This window comes from Mercurialis annua, linkage group LG2 (genome assembly GCF_937616625.2).
Source record: "Mercurialis annua linkage group LG2, ddMerAnnu1.2, whole genome shotgun sequence".
NCBI classification, from domain to species: domain Eukaryota; kingdom Viridiplantae; phylum Streptophyta; class Magnoliopsida; order Malpighiales; family Euphorbiaceae; genus Mercurialis; species Mercurialis annua.
In genome coordinates, this window is record NC_065571.1 from 48,262,280 (window position 1) to 48,281,175 (window position 18,896).

Consider the following 18,896-nt stretch of genomic DNA (forward strand, 5'->3'; position numbering starts at 1 on the left):
ACTTTTTGTATAATATAATGGTGAAGAATATTGCTTATATTTTAAGAATATTAACTATGTTGTGGATCTATTCTTTCATATCTTCATTACTGCTTGAGCTATGGAAGCGTGAAACCTCTTCTTCCTATTATGAAAAATGACCTCTTTTTGTCATCTTAAAAATCTAAAAAAATGAGTTTATGGAGTTGGGTTGGAGTTATTAAACTCTAAATGGTAGGATCTAATTTATTTTTAGAGTTGGGTTGGAGATGGCCTAACTCATGGCATATGCATTTCTATCTAAAGGACCAAGGTCGTATTCAATAGCACCTTGACACCTATTTCAAAAAATTTGCTATATTTTCGTACTTTATATATGTTAACTTTAAAAATTAAATGTATCATGTTTGCAAGCGGCAGAGAAGCCGTGAATCAAACTTGATTCACTCAGATTTATGGATATCTAGTGAAATGGACTAGATGAGATTCGTCATCTAGCCAATGTTAGAACTACCTTATATTACCGACATAAAATATTTTATTCGCCTACAGATGCATAAGACACCGTGCAATAAACCATAAGATTTAAGGTTTGAAATATGGTCCAAAATACCACAAATAATGAAAATCGTAATTATGAGGGCAATAGCACATCAAAATCTCTAATCAATACCGAAAAATAATCAGAAAACCTGTAAATAACTGAAAATAAATTAAAAAACGGATAAACATGTATAGAAACAAAAAAAAAACGAGAATATAATTCTCATTGCTAATCATGGCAAATAAGAAAAATATTGTCGTAAACAAGCATCTAATTTCAAATATCTAACAAATAATCAAACAGTCTGAATTTTATTCTTTTTAAATGCACAAAATTTGAACCATATATATAATTGTGGCTGATTTAATTATTTTACCATCTTGAATGGTTACAAACACATCTATTATATTGTTATGAAAATTTAAAAAATCCTATGTCTTCGATAAAAAAAAATTGAATTAGTTGGTTACTTTCTAATTTTAATTAGTTGACAATGCAATTTGTTGATCCACATTATGTAATATTGATCTGGATGTTCATTCAAATTAAAGAACATCAACATATTCGTTTGTTAGGATTATTCCTAGAATTCTAATTAGTTTAGGATTTTAATTTATCCTAATATGTGTTGGATATTGATTATGTCATTATTAGGTTTGTGTAGGAAAAGGAAGTCTAAATCTTTTTTGGATTTGAACTCCTTATTCCTTTGACCTATTTAGAACACTATAAATAGACAAGCTCATGGCTTGTATAATTTAAGAGTATGAGGCAGATTAATACGACCAAAGTATTATTTGGGTTTATTGTTGGGTTTGGGCATTAGAAAAATCTCTACCGTTCTTTTGTATTCTTCATCTTTTAGTGAATAAAACTCATTTCTTTGCCCGTGGAGTTGTCATTGACGAACCACGTAAATCTTGTGTTTGTTTTTAATTCGATTCTATATTTTGCCATAAGCTTGATTTCCTAATTTATTTTCTGCTATTCCGCTACGGCTAATCTCACAACCAGTGGTATCGGAGCGACAGTTCTGATTTGGGATTTATTTAGGAAATTTTCTGATATGGCTATGACAAAATTTGAAATTGAGAAGTTTGATCGCACTAAGAGTTTTGTCTTATGGCAAATCAAGATGCGTGATTGTTTAACACAAGCTGGATTGCAAAAAGCATTACAGGAGAAGGAGAAGCTATTAGAGAAGATGACTGGAGACGAGATTGAAGATTTAGATGAGAGAGCTCTATCTACCATCCGACTATGTTTATCTGATGATATTTTGCGTGAAGTTCTACGCGAAAAATCCGCTTTGGATTTGTGGAAGAAACTTGAAACGCAGTTCTTGAAGAAAAATCTCACCAGTAAACTTGTTGTCAAAAACCGTCTACATATGCTCCATATGGCTGAAGGTACGTCTTTGAAAACACACCTTGGGGAATTCAATTCCATTATAATGGATTTGGAGAGTCTGGATATTAAATATGATGAAGAAGATCTGTCTCTTATGTTGCTTCGTTCATTACCTTCTGATTATAAGCAATTTCGTGAAAAATTAATATTTAATCATGATACGCTTTCTGTTGAGGGAGTTAAATCTGCCCTATTTTCGAAGGAGTTAATGGATAAGGAGCTAATGGGGAATGCTAGTCAGATGTCTGATACTGCCTTTACAATCAGTACTAGCATGAAGACAGATTACGATAACAAGTGTCTGAAACACAAAAACTCTACTTGTAATTATTGCAAGAAGAAGGGGCATCTAAAGATTGATTGTTGGAAAAATCCAAAAAGCAAAAACTACCGAAAGCCTAACGTTCAAGCCAATATTGTTGAAGATGAATCAGATGAGGACCATGAAGATGTGTTAGCAGTTTGGAATAGAGATTCAGGTTTTAGGGGGAGCCGGTTCTAAAACCGGTTTAACCCAGAGAACCGGCTTGGTCCAAAAGTGCAGCATAAATCTATAAGTTCAAAATTTTATGCAGATTCGGGTTGTTTATATCACATTTGTGCCAATTTCAATTGGTTTTCCGACTACAACAGAGTTGATAGTGGAGTTGTAGTTATGGGCAATGGTCGAGCTTGCAGAATTTTGGGCATTGGTTCAGTCAAGATCAAGATGCATGATGGAAAAGTTAGAACATTTACCGACGTTCGACATGTTCCTGAAATGCGTAAGAATCTTATTTCTCTATCTACTTTAGAAATTTGTGGATATGAGTTTTATGGCAGGAATGGGGTTTTGGATATTGTGAAAGATGTTGTGGTGTTATTGAAAGCTCATAGAGTTGGTCGTTTGTATGAGATTGATGGATCAGTTACGACTTCGTCTCTTTCGCCAGATTCTACTGATGACATAGCCAAGATCAAGGCCAACAAATTCGCAGCTGCGTGCCAATTGGTTGATAAGTTATTTGATTTATCTATTATGTCATTTTGCAAGTTCAAGACGTTCTTGGGCTTGTTTGGAATTTCTCAATTATAGTAACCTGTTATGGTGAAGTGGAGAAGGTGGAGTTTGGTTGTCATTCTAATTTATTGAAGATGCAAGAGAATTCTAGTCAAGGGGGAGATTGTTAGGATTATTCCTAGAATTCTAATTAGTTTAGGACTTTAATTTATCCTAATATGTGTTGGATGTTGATTATGTCATTATTAGGTTTGTGTAGGAAAAGGAAGTCTAAATCCTTTTTGGATTTGAACTCCTTATTCCTTTGACCTATTTAGAACACTATAAATAGACAAGCTCATGGCTTGTATAATTTAAGAGTGTGAGGCAGATTAATACGACCAAAGTATTATTTGGGTTTATTGTTGGGTTTGGGTATTAGAAAAATCTCTACCGTTCTTTTGTATTCTTCATCTTTTAGTGAATAAAACTCATTTCTTTGCCCGTGGAGTTGTCATTGACGAACCACGTAAATCTTGTGTTTGTTTTTAGTTCGATTCTATATTTTGCCATAAGCTTGATTTCCTAATTTATTTTCTGCTATTCCGCTGCGGCTAATCTCACAACATCGTTAAAGATAATTTATATATAAGGCTAAAAATAATTTTAGACATGTCAACTTTATAATTTCTGGTTTGAAGTTGTTTGTAACTACAAACAATTACAATGACTCATAGTTTGACAAAATACCTTTGAAATATAGCTAATATTCTAAAGAACTTTGTACTATCATTTTTGTTTAAAATGTCCTTGTACTATTTTTTTTTCTTCAGATCCCTCTATTTATATAATTTTTTATTTTCAGGTCAATTTTTAGTTTTTTCCAGTCCCTATATTTACAATTTTTTTGTTTCTCCAATCCCTTAAAAAGATCTAAAAATCGGAATATTAATAGATTACATATAATGTAAAATTAATGCATAGATCGAACGGTAACTTGAATGGAAGAAAATAATATTTTTTGCTGAAAAACAGGGCAGAACGGCCCCGTGCCACTCTAGGCTGATACATGATAAATATAATTTTTGGGCTCTACGCGATTTTTCATGAAAAAACACAATCAACAAACTCAATGAGGACCTTACTAACTCCCACATTGACAAATCAACAACAAAAACTTGGTTTTGGGCAACAATGGATCTAATCATGCAAACTCTGAATTTCAAAGTTTATAAATAAAGAACACAAAAATCACTAAATGATTCGAATTTGATGAACACGTATAATTAGGAAGGCTTATGCATCTATCTGAATTGGATTCTGAAAAGTATCATTCTAATTTTTTTTTGTTTTCAGGTGATCCAAATGAAAAATCCAACTCTTTAATCGTCTATAACGGTTTAATTTGAAAATTGAGCTGAGAATGAGTGTTTCTAGTTTTAGTGAGGTCGACTTTTATGATTTCAGGTTTGACAATTTTTTAATTCAACTAAGCTAATTCAGACAACTCTCTGTGTTTGATAACCCAACTTATTACTTAAATTAATTTTTTCAGCACTTAATTATTTTAAGTTGGTTTGATAACCCAAAATTTGCCAACTTAACTTATTCAGTTAAGTCAAAAACTGCTTAAAATAATAAGTTCTAATTTTTGACTTATTATTTCTACTTAACACGCTAAGTAGGAAGAATTTTATTAAATTGACTTTTGTGTCCTTATTGTTATCATATTATTACTCACCTATATTACATCTTCCTCTTTCACGCATTAAACCTTATTTTTAAATTTCATAGACATTACAAATCGGTGAATCTAGGAGCAGAGTAGGAATTATTTGGTCCCAGAAAGGTATGCTTGATGTTCATAATCATGTTTTAATCTAATTAAATTTTTTGTATTTTTGTTCTTTTAAATTGTCTTTTTCTTTCATCCGGGTTTTTAAGATCAATAATGGAAAGCTATAGCAGAACATTCTATAACTGAAATTATTAGATTCACGACAAAATATGAAATTTGGGTACTGTTTAGAGGAGTACTAGTGATTAAAATTATTAGATTATTTTTTGGATTAAGCAAATTGATAATGATCATGAACTCATCTTTTTTTAGTGCAATGTTCTATAAATTAATTTTTTGATACAGAGGAGATGATTTTTCAAGGATCGAACAAAAATGTTATGTAAGAAGGCACACATCGGCAAGCAAATCAAATGTTTATGACGAATTTAAGAGAATAAATTGCAAATGAGTTGATGAATAATAGAGTTTAGATATTTATTATAATAATAAAAAGTTTGTTGTATCTTTTTTTTAAACATTAGTACTTTATAATATTATGACAAGTTTATAATATTTATTTATAATTTTATTTATGATAATTATTGTTCATATATTATTAGTTCTACTTTTATGTGTTAAAATCATTTATATCATATGTTTAATTTAAATTTATGATAATTAATGTTAAAAGGTTAAATAGATAAATTTAATATTTTTTGTACTTTTTAACAATCATAGTTATCAAACGGACTTAATCAATTCAGCACTTAAAAAATTCAGCAATTATTATATTCAGCACTTAATTTTCAGCACTTAATTTTCAGTTTTATCAAACGCCACCTTAATTTATTTATTTAGTTAATTATTAATTCATCCTCTTTTATTAATGAGATAAAGTGGCAGGTTAGGTTTTTTAAGATTTAAATTTAGCTAAAATTAAGTGTTGTGCTGATAATTAGGTTAAAGTACTAGTTTGGCCCCTGAAAGGGTAAGAAGGGACTAAATGAACTATGAATTTCTAAACTCGCATGATGTCTCATTCATTTTTTGTAATTGAATAAATTGATCCATAAATCTCTAAAATTTTATAATTTATATCAACAATGTTTTTGGATTTTGTGGATTATTCACATTAATTACATGATTCAATCCTTCAAATCTACCCCAAAGTGCTGATCTTAGTCTTTTGAATTTCCTCAAACAAATCAATAGTTCGTCACCTTGATTATTTGTATAAAAATAACATTCCTAATAATTTTTCTCGATGTCCAAAAAAACGTGTCTATAATTGGATTAAAATTGCCAATTAAGTAGTTTTTAAAATCGGATTCAATTTGCTTTCATATTTTAAAATTAAGTTAAAATTATCAAAATTAAAAATTTTAGTTAAATTATCAAAATAAATAAAACTAATTTAAGCTTGTATCCATTAGGCCTAAAACAAAGAGGCCATATTTTAATATCATCATCCAATTCTTGACTTCACAATTATTATAGTAGACCAATAGACTACTAAAGATTAGGTACTAAGTAATCTGCTAAATGAAAATAGTGTCATCAATGAAACTTGTAAGTAAAGTTGCAGTTCACAGGAGAAGAAATGCAATACTTTTTAAAGAGTGTAGAAGTGTCAAACTTTCAATTGGGTCCAAAAGATGTGCACCCATTTTGGCAAAAATATATTACATTAGCAACAACACTACTTCAAGTAGTTCACATGTGAAACATTAATGGAGAAATTTCGAGTTGGAACTCCTCCGAGTAGAATGATATTTCAAGTTTGATTTATCTATCATAAAGTTAGGGCCGTAACCGAATTAAATCGAGTTAAAAAAACTATCGAATTCAATGATCGATCAAACTCTAAAATTAAAAAGTTAAAATATGATTCTATCTTAATTAAATTTACTTTAGAGTTTCGAACTTGACTATGGTAACATAATTAAGAATCCACTATGATTATTTGTATAAAAAATTGAATATTAATTAAATTTTATTATAAGAGTAATAATATTCAATGATTAAACAATCATACAAGATTGGCAGGTTTTACTAATTCAACTAAAAACTGGCTAGTTGTCTAACTTTTAAAAATTGGAAATCCGGCCCAAACCTGCAAAACCAGACTGAACTAGAAAATTTTAAAACTAGTTGAGCAGCCGGCCTCTTTTTTTTTGAACTAAAATGCCGTGTCGTCCAGCGGAGTGGGCCGACTTTTGGTATTAGACATTTTTACCTTGAATTTATTGGTATTGGGCTATGAAAATTACTAAAAAGACGGACAAAAAAATTACGTCCAAAATATATACTAGTATTTTGACAATTTTATTCAACCGATGATTGAATCGAAAACAGATGGCCACACCGATTCAGCCATCAATTTAGTTTTTGAAACATTGATGATACTATTATAAATCTACATTACTATAAGAGAGAAAAAAAATTAATGATAATTTAATTAGACTTGTGAGTTTGTCAAATCGAATATCGTGATATTTGAACTCGATTCAACAGTTGACTCGAACAACTTAAATATAAACTTGATTAACATTAAGTCTATTTTGAATATGTTTCAAATAATTCCTAAGTATATCTACTTAGCCATGTAACTGAGTTAAGTATGCTCGATTCAGTGAGATATTCTAAGGGCTGAAAGTGAAATTGCACGTTATAGTAAGACTAAGTAAAAAATGTATGCACTTCCAATTAAGTATGGTTGGACTATAGAGTCCAATTCCAATCTAAAATTGTCTCATTCTCTAAACTAAATAACCAATCTCATTCGGTTACACTCTCCAGCTTTCTTCCATCTGGAAAGTTGAAACCGTTAGTTTCATCTCAACGTTTCATTTTATGATAAAAGGCTCCTACCAAATCCCACAAACTCTAACTATTTTTTAGCCAATTTTTGAAGATCCATCTAAGCTTAAATAGCAAGGCATATCATTTACATATAGCCCCATTTTTTTATCCACCTTTGCTTATACCCCAACCATAAAACTTTTAGTACTAAATCACTTCAACTCTTCTTTCTCTCTATTTTTATTCATGGGAGGCCCGATAAGTCGTATGAGTTACACAATAAAGAATAAGTCTATTCTTTACAGTTATCGTAAAAATAATACTCCCATCTATGTCGTCATGCGGAAACTCGAATTCGAAATCTTTATTACTTCTCGCAAAATAAAAATATATCAATCATACCATTATTTAATTCATACTTAAATCCTTCTCCTTACCGTTGGGAAACCCTTCTTTTTATGCCTTGTTAAACAAGACTAACACACTCCTAAAAACAATTATGTGTCATCACTCTCTCTACTAACCCTAATCATTTTGTTGTTTATTCCTTCTTTTATTCTTTTTTTTTTGTGACGAGAACTCACTCTACTGAGCCGAAATTCAATATCATTGTTAAACTCCGGAAAGTGGACCGTCCGCAAACCCACATACCTGGTAATTCCGGGTTATAATGACCAGCAATCCAACCTCAACCACTACATATTAAGAAAGGGCGTATTCGGGGTTCGAACCCGCGACCTTTGGCGTCCAGATGGTTGACGCTTAGACCACTAGACCAAACCCGTGCGGGCTAAGATCCCTCAGTTTCATCTTTTTTGATCCATTACTATTTCACTACAACAACTCCAAGTATATATATACACGTACAAAAACCCCAAGAGACACAGAGAAAAAGAAATATTCTTTAAAATGAAAATGATATCTTCATCATCGTCCACTAAAATACTAATAGGCATTTCTGATGATAGTACAGAGCTTCTTTCTTGGGCAATTACTGTTCTTGCTCATCCTAATGACAACATTGCTGCTCTTCATGTTCTTGGTGTGCATTTTTTCACTTCAAATCAATTGCAATGTTGGTTCACATTTTTCTTAACTTGCTGAATTACTGTTTGTTTTGTAATAACAGTTGGTGATGAAACAAATAAGAAGAAGAAGAAGCGGAGCGAATCAATTAAGAAAGAACAATGGCGAATTCGGCAGGCAAAAGCTCATGTTATTTCTGTACTTGGAGAATTTGCCAGGACTTGCATGTCTTTGCAGGTACTTTTTCTATTACAATTACCGATTTTGTGACGGATTTAATTTTCCGTCATAAAATTTTGTGACGGTCAATTCGTCACAAATAGCAGTTTGTGATGGATTTATGGTGGAATTATCCATCACCAATTAGCAGTTTTTTTTAGTGTGATTTATAGGTTCCCCTCATATATTTCAAATTTATATATTCTACATTGTTTTAGATAAATTTGGAGGCTAGAGTTGGGTTCAGCTCAAGTGTAGCAAAAGGACTAATTGAGGAAGCAAAATCAATTTCAGCTGATTATCTCATACTTGGCCGATCAAATAAGTGAGAAAAAAAAATCAGGATTGGATTTTGAGAATTAAAATTGTTCATTATGAATTATTCAAAAGTAACATTATTATTTTATTTTCTTGAGTAGAACTTGGCATGAAGTTGCCAAATACTGTTATAAGCATGCTCCTCAAGGTTGCACTGTGGTGTCTATTGGTAAATGTGAACAACCTCCACAAAATTCAATTCCAACATCAGTAAAAGGTTAGTCCTCTTATTATTTATTTTTCTTAATTATTTAATCTTATGGTCTTATTAGGGGTGTGGAAAATCGAACCGAAAATTGCCGGTTCGGTTTTAGAATTAAGATTTTTTTATACATTTCGGTTTGGTTTTGAGTTTTCAATAACCGAAAACCGAAAAAAATATTGATATTTTAGAATTTATTAATTTTTTTTAGAAATATTACTATTATTTTTAAAAACCATACTATTTTCTTTCATATTTAAGTGTTATTGTGTGTAAACATTACAATTGACTTAGATTTGAAGTTTAGATTTATTTATTTTATTTATTTTATTTTTATTTTTATTTTATTTTTATTTTTTATGAGTAAAATTTAAAAAAAAAGAATTATTTTTCTATTTTGATAAAACCAAAAACCGAACCGAATCGAACCAATTTTTTTGACAAAATTCCGACCGGTTTTAAAATTCTTAAAAAACCGATCGGTTTTGATAATTCCAAACCGAACCAAAAACCGAATGCACACCCCTAGATCTCACCACAGTATATCACTTGCTTAAAACATAAACATTTCTCTTCAAAAAATAAAAAAACACATAAAAATTGGTAAGAATTTGTCAACGTCGCCTAAAAGTTAAATGCTAGCTATTACAATTTTATTTTAGAATTAGTTCTTATAAAGAAATCGTTTCTTTTCACTATTGGCATAGTTAACCGAGTGAAAACATAGTAATTCTGGTAACGATTCTCTTATGCATGGACCGAGTTTGGACGGGTTTGACAGAATCAAACCGGACCATGAGTTTTTGACATGCAACAACAAATTAAGCCTTGTCCAGACCTGATTTATCAGTATCCGATAAATCTAATCATGCAGATTTGAACTAGAGTTTTCTTGACCTATAAGAAATTTTAATTAAAATAAAAGTCAAAAAACATTTGTAAGAAAATAGATCTAAGATCTAATAAGGGTATGGGTGAACATTTGATCGGTTCGGTTAAATCCGAACTAAAGATCTGAAAATTGTGTTAGCCGATTGACCGAACGTTCAAAACCAAACCAAACGAGTCTAATAGAAATTGATCCAGCAAAAAAAATAATCAAAACCGAACTGATTTTTCAAATTTTCAAGCCTGTTCGGATTTAGTTGGATCGGTTAAAATCGACGAATTATTCAAAAACAAATTAAAACAATCAAATTCTTTGGTTTAACAGGTTGTTTTTATTTTGATAAACCAAATGTCAAACCGGTCTGATTACCGAAAATCAAAAACTAAACATCACAATCAAATTGATCGAACCCAAATTTATAACCAAACCAAATCGATGAAAGTCATCGCTTTGGCCTGTTTATTTGGTCGTTCTAATTTTGCTCATCCCTAAATATGAGTTGGGTTTTGGACTGGGCTTGGTAGAAAAATTATGCATTCAAGTCCGGCCTAGCAGCCTAGACCTGTACTGATTAGGCAAATACCCAGCCCAATGAATAGGGTCGGCTATCACAAAGTTCAAATATCAGTAGTTAAAATGGGATTTTTTTTTTTTTTTTTGATAATATAGGATTATTAGTTAAAATGGTACCGATCCTTTATACTTTGTTTTAAAATGATATCATAATTTGTATTTGTATTATTTTGGTGCCATTATTTTTATTTTTATTTGTATTAGTATTTTTAATCATTTTATGTAATTTGGAGCTAACGTGGCTGCCGGCATGTAACGAAAACACTTTATCTGTAAAATATCCGATCGGCTTCGAATTATCCAAAATGGTCAAATTACTTTATCTGAAATAAAAATAAAAGTAATGGTATCAAAATGATAGTACTATTTTTCAACAAAATATAAAAAAAATTGGTACTATATTAGCTAATATTTATGGTATGAAATGTAATGAATCTTTGGCTCAATGCAGAAACTCCTGAATCAAATTCAAGATGGTTATGCAATGCCAATTACAATAGTGGAAGTACTGAGTCCATTGGAAATGACACTGAATCAGAAACAAAATCTCAAAATAATTCATCACCAAAAACTGTATTAGATGAAGTTGACGTAGAATCTAACACCACAGAAGATGATTCAATCAGCATTGAAGGCTCAACCATAACAGAGTCACCTCCTCTGCCTCCAAAAAAGCAGAACTCGGCTCGTAAAATATTTTCCTCATTCTTTACTTCGCCTTTACGAAAAAGAAACTACAGCTTTTCCAACAAAGAAAAAACCCCACCTCGTCTCATTTGCTTCAGCTATCAACAGATTGCCAATGCCACGAATAACTTCCACACTCGTAACATAGTAGGCCGAGGCGGATATTCAGAAGTGTATAGAGGCGATCTTTCGGATGGAACAACAATTGCAGTGAAAAGACTAGCCAAAGACAACAAAGACGCCACTAAAGAAAAAGAATTCCTCACAGAATTAGGCATAATTGGGCATGTTTCTCATCCCAATACTGCCAATTTAGTTGGCTGCTGCATTGAAAATGGACTGTACCTGATCTTTGATTTCTCCCAAAATGGAAATTTAGAATCTGCATTGCATGGAAATTTAAGCGAGTCACTTGATTGGGAAGTGAGGTTCAGGATTATATTAGGAGTGGCTAAAGGTCTGCATTATCTTCACAAATGTTGCAGCCATAGGATCATACACCGTGACATTAAAGCCTCCAATGTTCTTCTTGGACCTGACTTTGAACCACAGGTTAGTAATCTTGATTGTCGAATCGAGCTAACTTTGTCATTTCGGTTCGGTTATTTGGTTTTGATGATTTTTTTGATGCAGATAACAGATTTTGGGCTGGCAAAATGGCTACCAAACAAGTGGAGTCACCATGCAGTGATTCCAATAGAAGGTACATTCGGATACTTAGCACCTGAGTATTTCATGCACGGCATTGTCGATGAAAAAACCGATGTTTTTTCCTTCGGAATCCTTCTTCTGGAGATCATATCTGGCCGGAGACCGGTCGATCATTATTCGAAGCAAAACCTTCTTTTATGGGCAAAGCCTCTAATGGAATCAGGAAAAATCAGAGAAGTAGCTGATCCAAAACTTGAAGGAAAATTTGATGAACATGAAATGTTCAAAGTTTTGTTGACTGCTTCATACTGTGTGAGACAGTCATCAATTTGGCGGCCATCGATGACCCAAGTGTTGGAGCTTCTAACGAGTGGACATGGTGATGACTGTGAGGTTTCAAGAAGCTGGAGAATGCCTAAGTTTACGTCTGATGAGCTTGATGATTACTCCATGTTTTTTGGATATGATGTTCCGGTTGACTTTCATTTTGAGGATTTTTTATAGTTTTTTTTTTGTTCTAATGCCTTGGGTTTTAGTTTTTATTTTATTGTTTTAGGGTTTTAACAATCAAATTTGCCTGCCCTGTCTAATGTAACAAAAGTTTGAGTTGAGTTTAAGAATTTTAAATTTCCGGCTGACATGCCAGATCTTTTTTTTTTTTTTTACACAGAGCTTTTAAGCTCTTTAAGTTTACATTTTAGACACTTAACTTTTTAGATTTTTAGTTATTATTTGTAGTATTTTTCAAACGTGAAAATTCATTTATGTTATTTAAAAACATTGAGGGCTATAATGGCCTACAAAAAATTAAAGATTAATATCATCATGTGTAGCACAATTTTTCGCTTTTTTTTTTCAATTTAAACACAAATTAAAAAGTGGCATCCAATAGAACAATTTTTTCAAACTGCCCGGTATATATTTTATGTTTTGTTTTCGTTAAAATGACGTCATTTATGCTATTTATGCCACTTAATGAAAGGTTGTGCTATTTATAGTTTGCGCTTAAATTGAAAAAAATGCTAAAAAAATTGCTATACGATGACATCAACACAAAATTAAAAGGGCTTTTTGATTAGATCTCTTGTCAGGTTATTTGATAAACCAAGTACTATAAAAAGAATTATCAATGATAAAACTGTTTTTCTATAAATGTAATCGAATTAGAAAAAAAAATATCATAATCCCTTTTTTTAATTTTTTTTTTGAATTTATCAAATTTCATTAAATCGAATATGAAACAGTTACATTTGTAAGAAATTCGGGATAATTCGAAAACGAAACCCGATGACCTGACATGGAACAGACAACATGCTGTCTGATTCACAGATCTTACTTACGAAAACAAAAATTAATTATTAACTGTTTCGCTAATTAAGTGCAGTTTTCAATCAATCTTCGATCAAACTTCATCCATCACCCATCACCCGCAAACTCACATCATCCGGTTCAACCACCACTTGATAACTGCTTCATAAAAAAGAGACAGCAAAGGACAACAAACCTTTCACAAAGAAAGGACAAAATAAAACATTTAGAAAAAAAAAAACAATGAAAAATAAATAAACCTAATATAGCTCATAAACGATTTCATTTTGTTGTTGATGATTTTTAATTTATCTCTGCTTTTTAATTAATTACTATCCCCTATGTTAAACTGGGATTTAATACGAGAAAGTAAGTAAATGGGTCCTCTGAATCACTATGCTAAACTGTGCTCGGTAATGGTTAATATTGTAAGAGAAAGTGGAGACGATGGACCACTTTTTTTGTGAGACAAGGACTAGCCTACAAACATTGGCGTGGGCCGGTGCCGCACGTGAATAAGGCGTGATTGAGCCCACCACTAAGTTCCTAATGGAGCCCACCACCTAGCTCCATTAAGTGCAAACCGACACAATGTTGCTAGATTTTTTGTAATGGATAAATATTATGGATATTACCAAAATTACCACTATTTTATGGATAAATTCTTTTTTTATAATATTTATCGATAAAATTAAAATTTAGTTAATAAAATATAAAAATTTCAAAATCAATAACTTTTCCCTAAAAAATGTATTTTATACAAAAAAGGTAAATATTTGTCCATTCTAAAAAACAATTTATTACCATTTCATCAACTATATAATAATGTAATATAAAAAATAAATTAAATAATATCAATATTTTTATAGTTATTTTTAGTATTTTTCTATTTTATCATTGGATGAAAGACATTATAATTCATCTGATTGTAGTAAAAGTCGGACTGCAAGAATGACCTAATCAAACTAAAAAAAATTAAATTTTCATTTCGATTTTAATTTTTATAATGAGAAAATTTGTGAGATTAAATCGGATCAAACTAAAATTATGTATTCGATTTGAGTTTAAAATTTTTTAATTTACCCATGAATGGTAACTCAAACGGTATAAACGTTGGGTATCAAACTGTCTTGTGGGTTCAAATCCTCCCACAAGTGTTCCTCTTTTTTAATTATATATATAAAAAATGTTTGTGATTTGGCTTTAGATTTTGTAAGAGAAAACAAACTAAAAACGATTTTGATATTATACAAAATATAACTTAAATGGTATTAGCGCAGGGCAACATTCTATCAAGGTCGTGAATTCTATTTCTTCCATAAACGTTCTTTCTTCCTAATAATAATAAAAAATATGAGTTATATTCGGTTTAAATATTTTTTCTTCGGTTTTAATACTTCTACATTTATTTTAATTTTGCAATGAGAAACTGAAAAATCAAATTGGCCAAATGTAATATATGTAGTTAATTTTATTATTTAAATGTATTAATTTGTTGTTAATATACAACTTGTTAATTCACCAGGCCACCGGCTTTCTTTATCATTTTTCAACTGATAGAACCAAGGCAAATATTTCTATAGTTCCATTCAGTTTCGATTTGATTTTCTTGATTTGTTCAAGCTGAACTTGTTAATAATGTGATATTAGGTTTTCAAGGTTAACATCAGAAAGAGCCCTTTATATTTTTACTTTTTAATAAGTTTTTCTTTTATTTGTTTTTACCATTATTTAGAAAATTTGGACCAAATATATCATTTAATTAATTACTTTATTTTTCTTAAAAAATAGCTAGACTATACATAAATTGACTTAATTTGTTTTTAAGTAGCCGAAGATATATCGTTTGAGTTAAAACAAAATTAACAAATATCCGAACAATATTTTCGGTTGATTTAAAAAAAAATAACCAAACAATAAAATTCGGATCATCCATAATCGGAATACTGTTTGTGCCACTATCCCCGTACCCATATTAATAAATTGACATTACAACATTTACTGTATAAAAAATAAATTAACCTCTTCTCAAAAAAGATAAAATAATTAACCTGCATCAATAAGCAAAACCTAAATTGGAAATGGAATATGAAGATTCAATCAATTAATGTCAAAAGCAGAAGTGACTTAATAGATACCCAAATATCTTAAAGAGGAACAGTTTCGTCCTTCAGAAAAAGGCAATTTAAACGAGAAATAAGCAAAAAGCTAAAACATAGTTTTTTTCTTCTTTTCGTTCACTTTATCATGTATTGATTAAGAAATAAATTAAAAAGTTGCATTGGCTTTAAATAACATGTGAGCTGTGTGTTAGCCGCACACACACCAGCAAACTCCAGCAAGAATGGATATTTCCTCAAATTATTGATAGATATAAGTTTGGGCGCTCGAGCTGGCGGATGCCAAATCGAAAAATTACTGAACGCAATTGTTGCGCCATGTCATTCGTGCAACAAACTAATTATATATTAGACATATAAAAAAATTTAATAATATTTAAAAATCTATTTATTTGAAGATGAACTTCAATGGAACATATATCTATTCGTCGGAGGTGTGACCTCAGACAAACTGATCCTCAAGCAAGCTTTTGTTCGTCTGAGAATGAACAATGTGCTCTTCTTAGACGAGGATGATGGCGATGGCGGTGGGTTCCTACGATAGAGCTGAAGAGTTGCGATGAATTCGGGCAACTAAGATGGAAGCTGAAATTCAAAGGTTTTCTTTTAGAGATTTTGGATTTAAAGGAATTTTGAGTTTTATGATGTTGTGTCTGATGAAGTGGAGCTGATTTGTATGTGTTTTTTTAATTGTTATTTTATATGTTATGCCAGCGTCTAGGTGTTAGTCAAAAAATGGGTGGAAGAAATTTTCTAGTTTGAAAATTTTAAGAATGTAAATGGTGTTTGAAATTTTTTCGGTTTGTTTAACGCCCTCAAATTGTCCTCCGATAACTTTTATGTTAGTTGTTTCATTAATTTCAATTAAATCAAAATACTAGGTTTAGTTTATTGTTCTTGCTTTAATAAAAACAATTACAATCCCTAAAAAATAAAAAATAAATACAAATATTAAAATCCCGTTTCATTATATCAAAAAATTAATATAACTGATTAAAGTTGTAATTTTTTATTTTATTTTTATTGTAAACATTGATCTTTTAAAATATTGAGTAGCTATACTTAAATTTGAAAATAACATCTTACAATTTTAAACAAAAAATCAATATTGATGTATCACAGAAGATGTGATCAGTCGTGCATTCGAAGTTAGATTTCCTTAGAACGTTCAATAAATCTAGATTTTATTATTAGATCTAGTTTTAGTCTACAAATTTGGGTGACCCTTGGTGGTTAGTTTAGCCCTAGTCGATGACTGTATTTTTACAGCTCTCATCATCTTTTATAGAATAGTTGACTCAGTATGTTGAGAAACCGTTCATGTAATTTTCGTTATTATTAATGGAAATTTTAGCCTTTGGTAAAAAAAAAAAAAAAGATTAAGCTATTACCTAACTAATTGATTGTTATTTATTGATTCAGTAGAGATTTAAATAAAACATTAGTAGCTAAACTAACAGTAGAAATGAGCACTCAAATATACATGTAATCAATTAAAATATCCAAGAAATTAAAGATTTAACTCAAGAGAAATTTTACATTTAGCACATTAAGCCCTAGGATTAGTAAAAAATACCAAATAGGCTTTTTGTAACAACACTTCTAGTTCTTCTAATCCACCAAAGGATTAAAATTAGAACAATAATTTACACAGAAAATATAAATTAAAACCATCTTAGATGACAATTATTCTATTTTCTACTAGCAATTATACCAATTAATAATAACTTAAGCAAAGTAATCCCATCATTAATCATCCAATTAATCACCTTTATCTCAAAAATGATGGTACGACGCCGTATTGGGCGTCGGCGAGGTACGAAACAGCAGAGGTAGCGGAACTATAAAACCGGTCCATATCCGTTTCGGTTTCGGTTCGTTTGGCGAATCGACCTTTAATTCTCGGCCGTGTTTCGGCATATGCTTTGCGAGAGGCATAACGAATAGTTTTCTCGAATTTCCGATTCTTTCTTTTCTCTCTGTACCTCAATACTCTAGCTTCACGATCAATCCCACCCGTCCGATTTGTGTTCGTACCGGATATCTGATCGGAATTATTCATGTTCCTGCCAAATGGGTAGGAAATTTCTGATAGAGAATTCCCATCCGGCACAACTCCGACGTCAAGTGAAGAAGAAGAAACCTGAAAAAAAAAAGTTAAAAACAAAGGAAAATCAAAATTATGAATCGTAATTGACCCAAGCCGGAACTCAAAAATCGTAATGACCCGAACCGTAACTTACACTTTGACTGAGAGATTGAGTTGGGTAGTTGAAAGACGAAAGCTTTGATCTACAGAAATCTATGTCGAAACAAATATCTTTGTTAACGACCGGAATCGACGGAGCAGCCGGTGGTTTACTAATCTGTACCGGAACAACGCTATCCTGGTGAAAATCCATATCAAGAAACGGATCAATCTCAGCAAAAAACAAATCCCCGCCGCCGCCGTGGCCTAATTTCATTTCATGGTGATTCTCCATTACATCTTTCGAATTGTTAATATTATTCGGATTAGGCAAAAGCCAAGAAACGTCCTCCATAATATTCTGAGTATTATTACTTTCCTCAGGAACCAAGAAATTAAACGGCGAAGATAATTTAACGAGTGACTCAGCAGAATCATAAAACGGCTCCACCGGAACACGCTCGTGTCGCCGGGAAAGCGGATTAGCAGAGTGAATATCAGCGTCGCAGGTGATACAAAGAGCCGCCGCGTCGGCTTTACACGTAACAGCAGCCGGAGCTTGTTCACATACTTCACATAGCCAGACACGTTCGTGTCTAGACACAAGTTTGTTAGCAGAATGAATCTTGGTGTCGCAGCTCAGACAAAGAAAAGCTGAGTCAGCTCTGCAAAACGCTGCCGCTGCCGCCGTTTTGCATGAGTCGCAGCGTCGCGCCGCCGCTGTCCAGCCGCCGGTTAAGCTCTTTAAGGACTGTAATTCAATACCCATGGCTTTTTTTTATGAATTTTAATTTTTTTTTGGGTTGAATTTGAAGAGGAGATGAGTGGGGGCGAAGACAGTGGTGCAAGCTCTGTGAGCAGAGATATTGATTTGGGTTTATCTATCTAGTCAGGGTGGGAGGAAATCTGGGTGATGGCGAGTAAGAAGATGACACGTGTGTGAATTACTAGCCACATAATAAATTATTTGCTGGATTTTGGAGGAATAATTATTTATTTGGGATTATAATAATGTTTTTGATGAGTAATTGTCTTTGTGGCTGTGCCGACGTGGGTCCAATTTGAGGGGGAGAGTGACAAGGAATCTCATTTAGCCTTAAAAAATACTCCCTCCGTCCCGTTTAAAAGGTCCCATATTTTATTTTGGAATGTCCTATTTAAAAAGTTTCATTATTATTTTTAGAATATTTTTGCATTAAATACCCTATTTTATCCTTATTT

At 31.6% G+C, this 18,896-nt stretch overlaps 2 protein-coding genes across 3 annotated transcripts; one reads left to right on the top strand and one right to left on the bottom strand.

The window, feature by feature from the left end:
• Window positions 1-8,354: 8,354 nt before the first annotated feature.
• On the top strand, window positions 8,355-12,679 carry LOC126666925 (probable receptor-like serine/threonine-protein kinase At5g57670). Of its 2 annotated transcripts, XM_050359843.2 has the most exons (6): window positions 8,356-8,536; window positions 8,624-8,757; window positions 8,958-9,064; window positions 9,159-9,274; window positions 11,173-11,960; window positions 12,042-12,679. In XM_050359843.2, exons 1-6 carry the CDS (start codon window positions 8,404-8,406, stop codon window positions 12,561-12,563), a joined length of 1,800 nt encoding a protein of 599 aa, XP_050215800.1. In that variant the 5' UTR covers window positions 8,356-8,403; the 3' UTR covers window positions 12,564-12,679. The 2 variants fall into 2 exon arrangements, with proteins under 2 accessions (XP_050215799.1, XP_050215800.1); XM_050359842.2 differs by having other exon boundaries at window positions 8,355-8,536; window positions 11,173-12,679.
• Window positions 12,680-16,986: 4,307 nt separating this feature from the next.
• On the bottom strand, window positions 16,987-18,542 carry LOC126670565 (zinc finger protein CONSTANS-LIKE 5). Its single transcript, XM_050364324.2, has 2 exons — window positions 17,731-18,542; window positions 16,987-17,630 (listed from the first exon to the last, which is right to left on the bottom strand). Exons 1-2 carry the CDS (start codon window positions 18,442-18,444, stop codon window positions 17,259-17,261), a joined length of 1,086 nt encoding a protein of 361 aa, XP_050220281.1. The 5' UTR covers window positions 18,445-18,542; the 3' UTR covers window positions 16,987-17,258.
• Window positions 18,543-18,896: the final 354 nt, after the last annotated feature.

Bases quoted from the DNA above. Each gene is read 5' to 3' on its own strand.
- LOC126666925 (XM_050359842.2), top strand. From the start codon at position 8,404: ATGAAAATGATATCTTCATCATCGTCCACTAAAATACTAATAGGCATT. The intron at 8,537-8,623 runs GTGTGCATTTTT...TTGTAATAACAG, and splicing joins TGCTGCTCTTCATGTTCTTG to TTGGTGATGAAACAAATAAG. The intron at 8,758-8,957 runs GTACTTTTTCTA...ACATTGTTTTAG, and splicing joins GGACTTGCATGTCTTTGCAG to ATAAATTTGGAGGCTAGAGT.
- LOC126670565 (XM_050364324.2), bottom strand. From the start codon at position 18,444: ATGGGTATTGAATTACAGTCCTTAAAGAGCTTAACCGGCGGCTGGACA. The intron at 17,631-17,730 runs GTAAGTTACGGT...TTTTTTTTTCAG, and splicing joins CTCAATCTCTCAGTCAAAGT to GTTTCTTCTTCTTCACTTGA.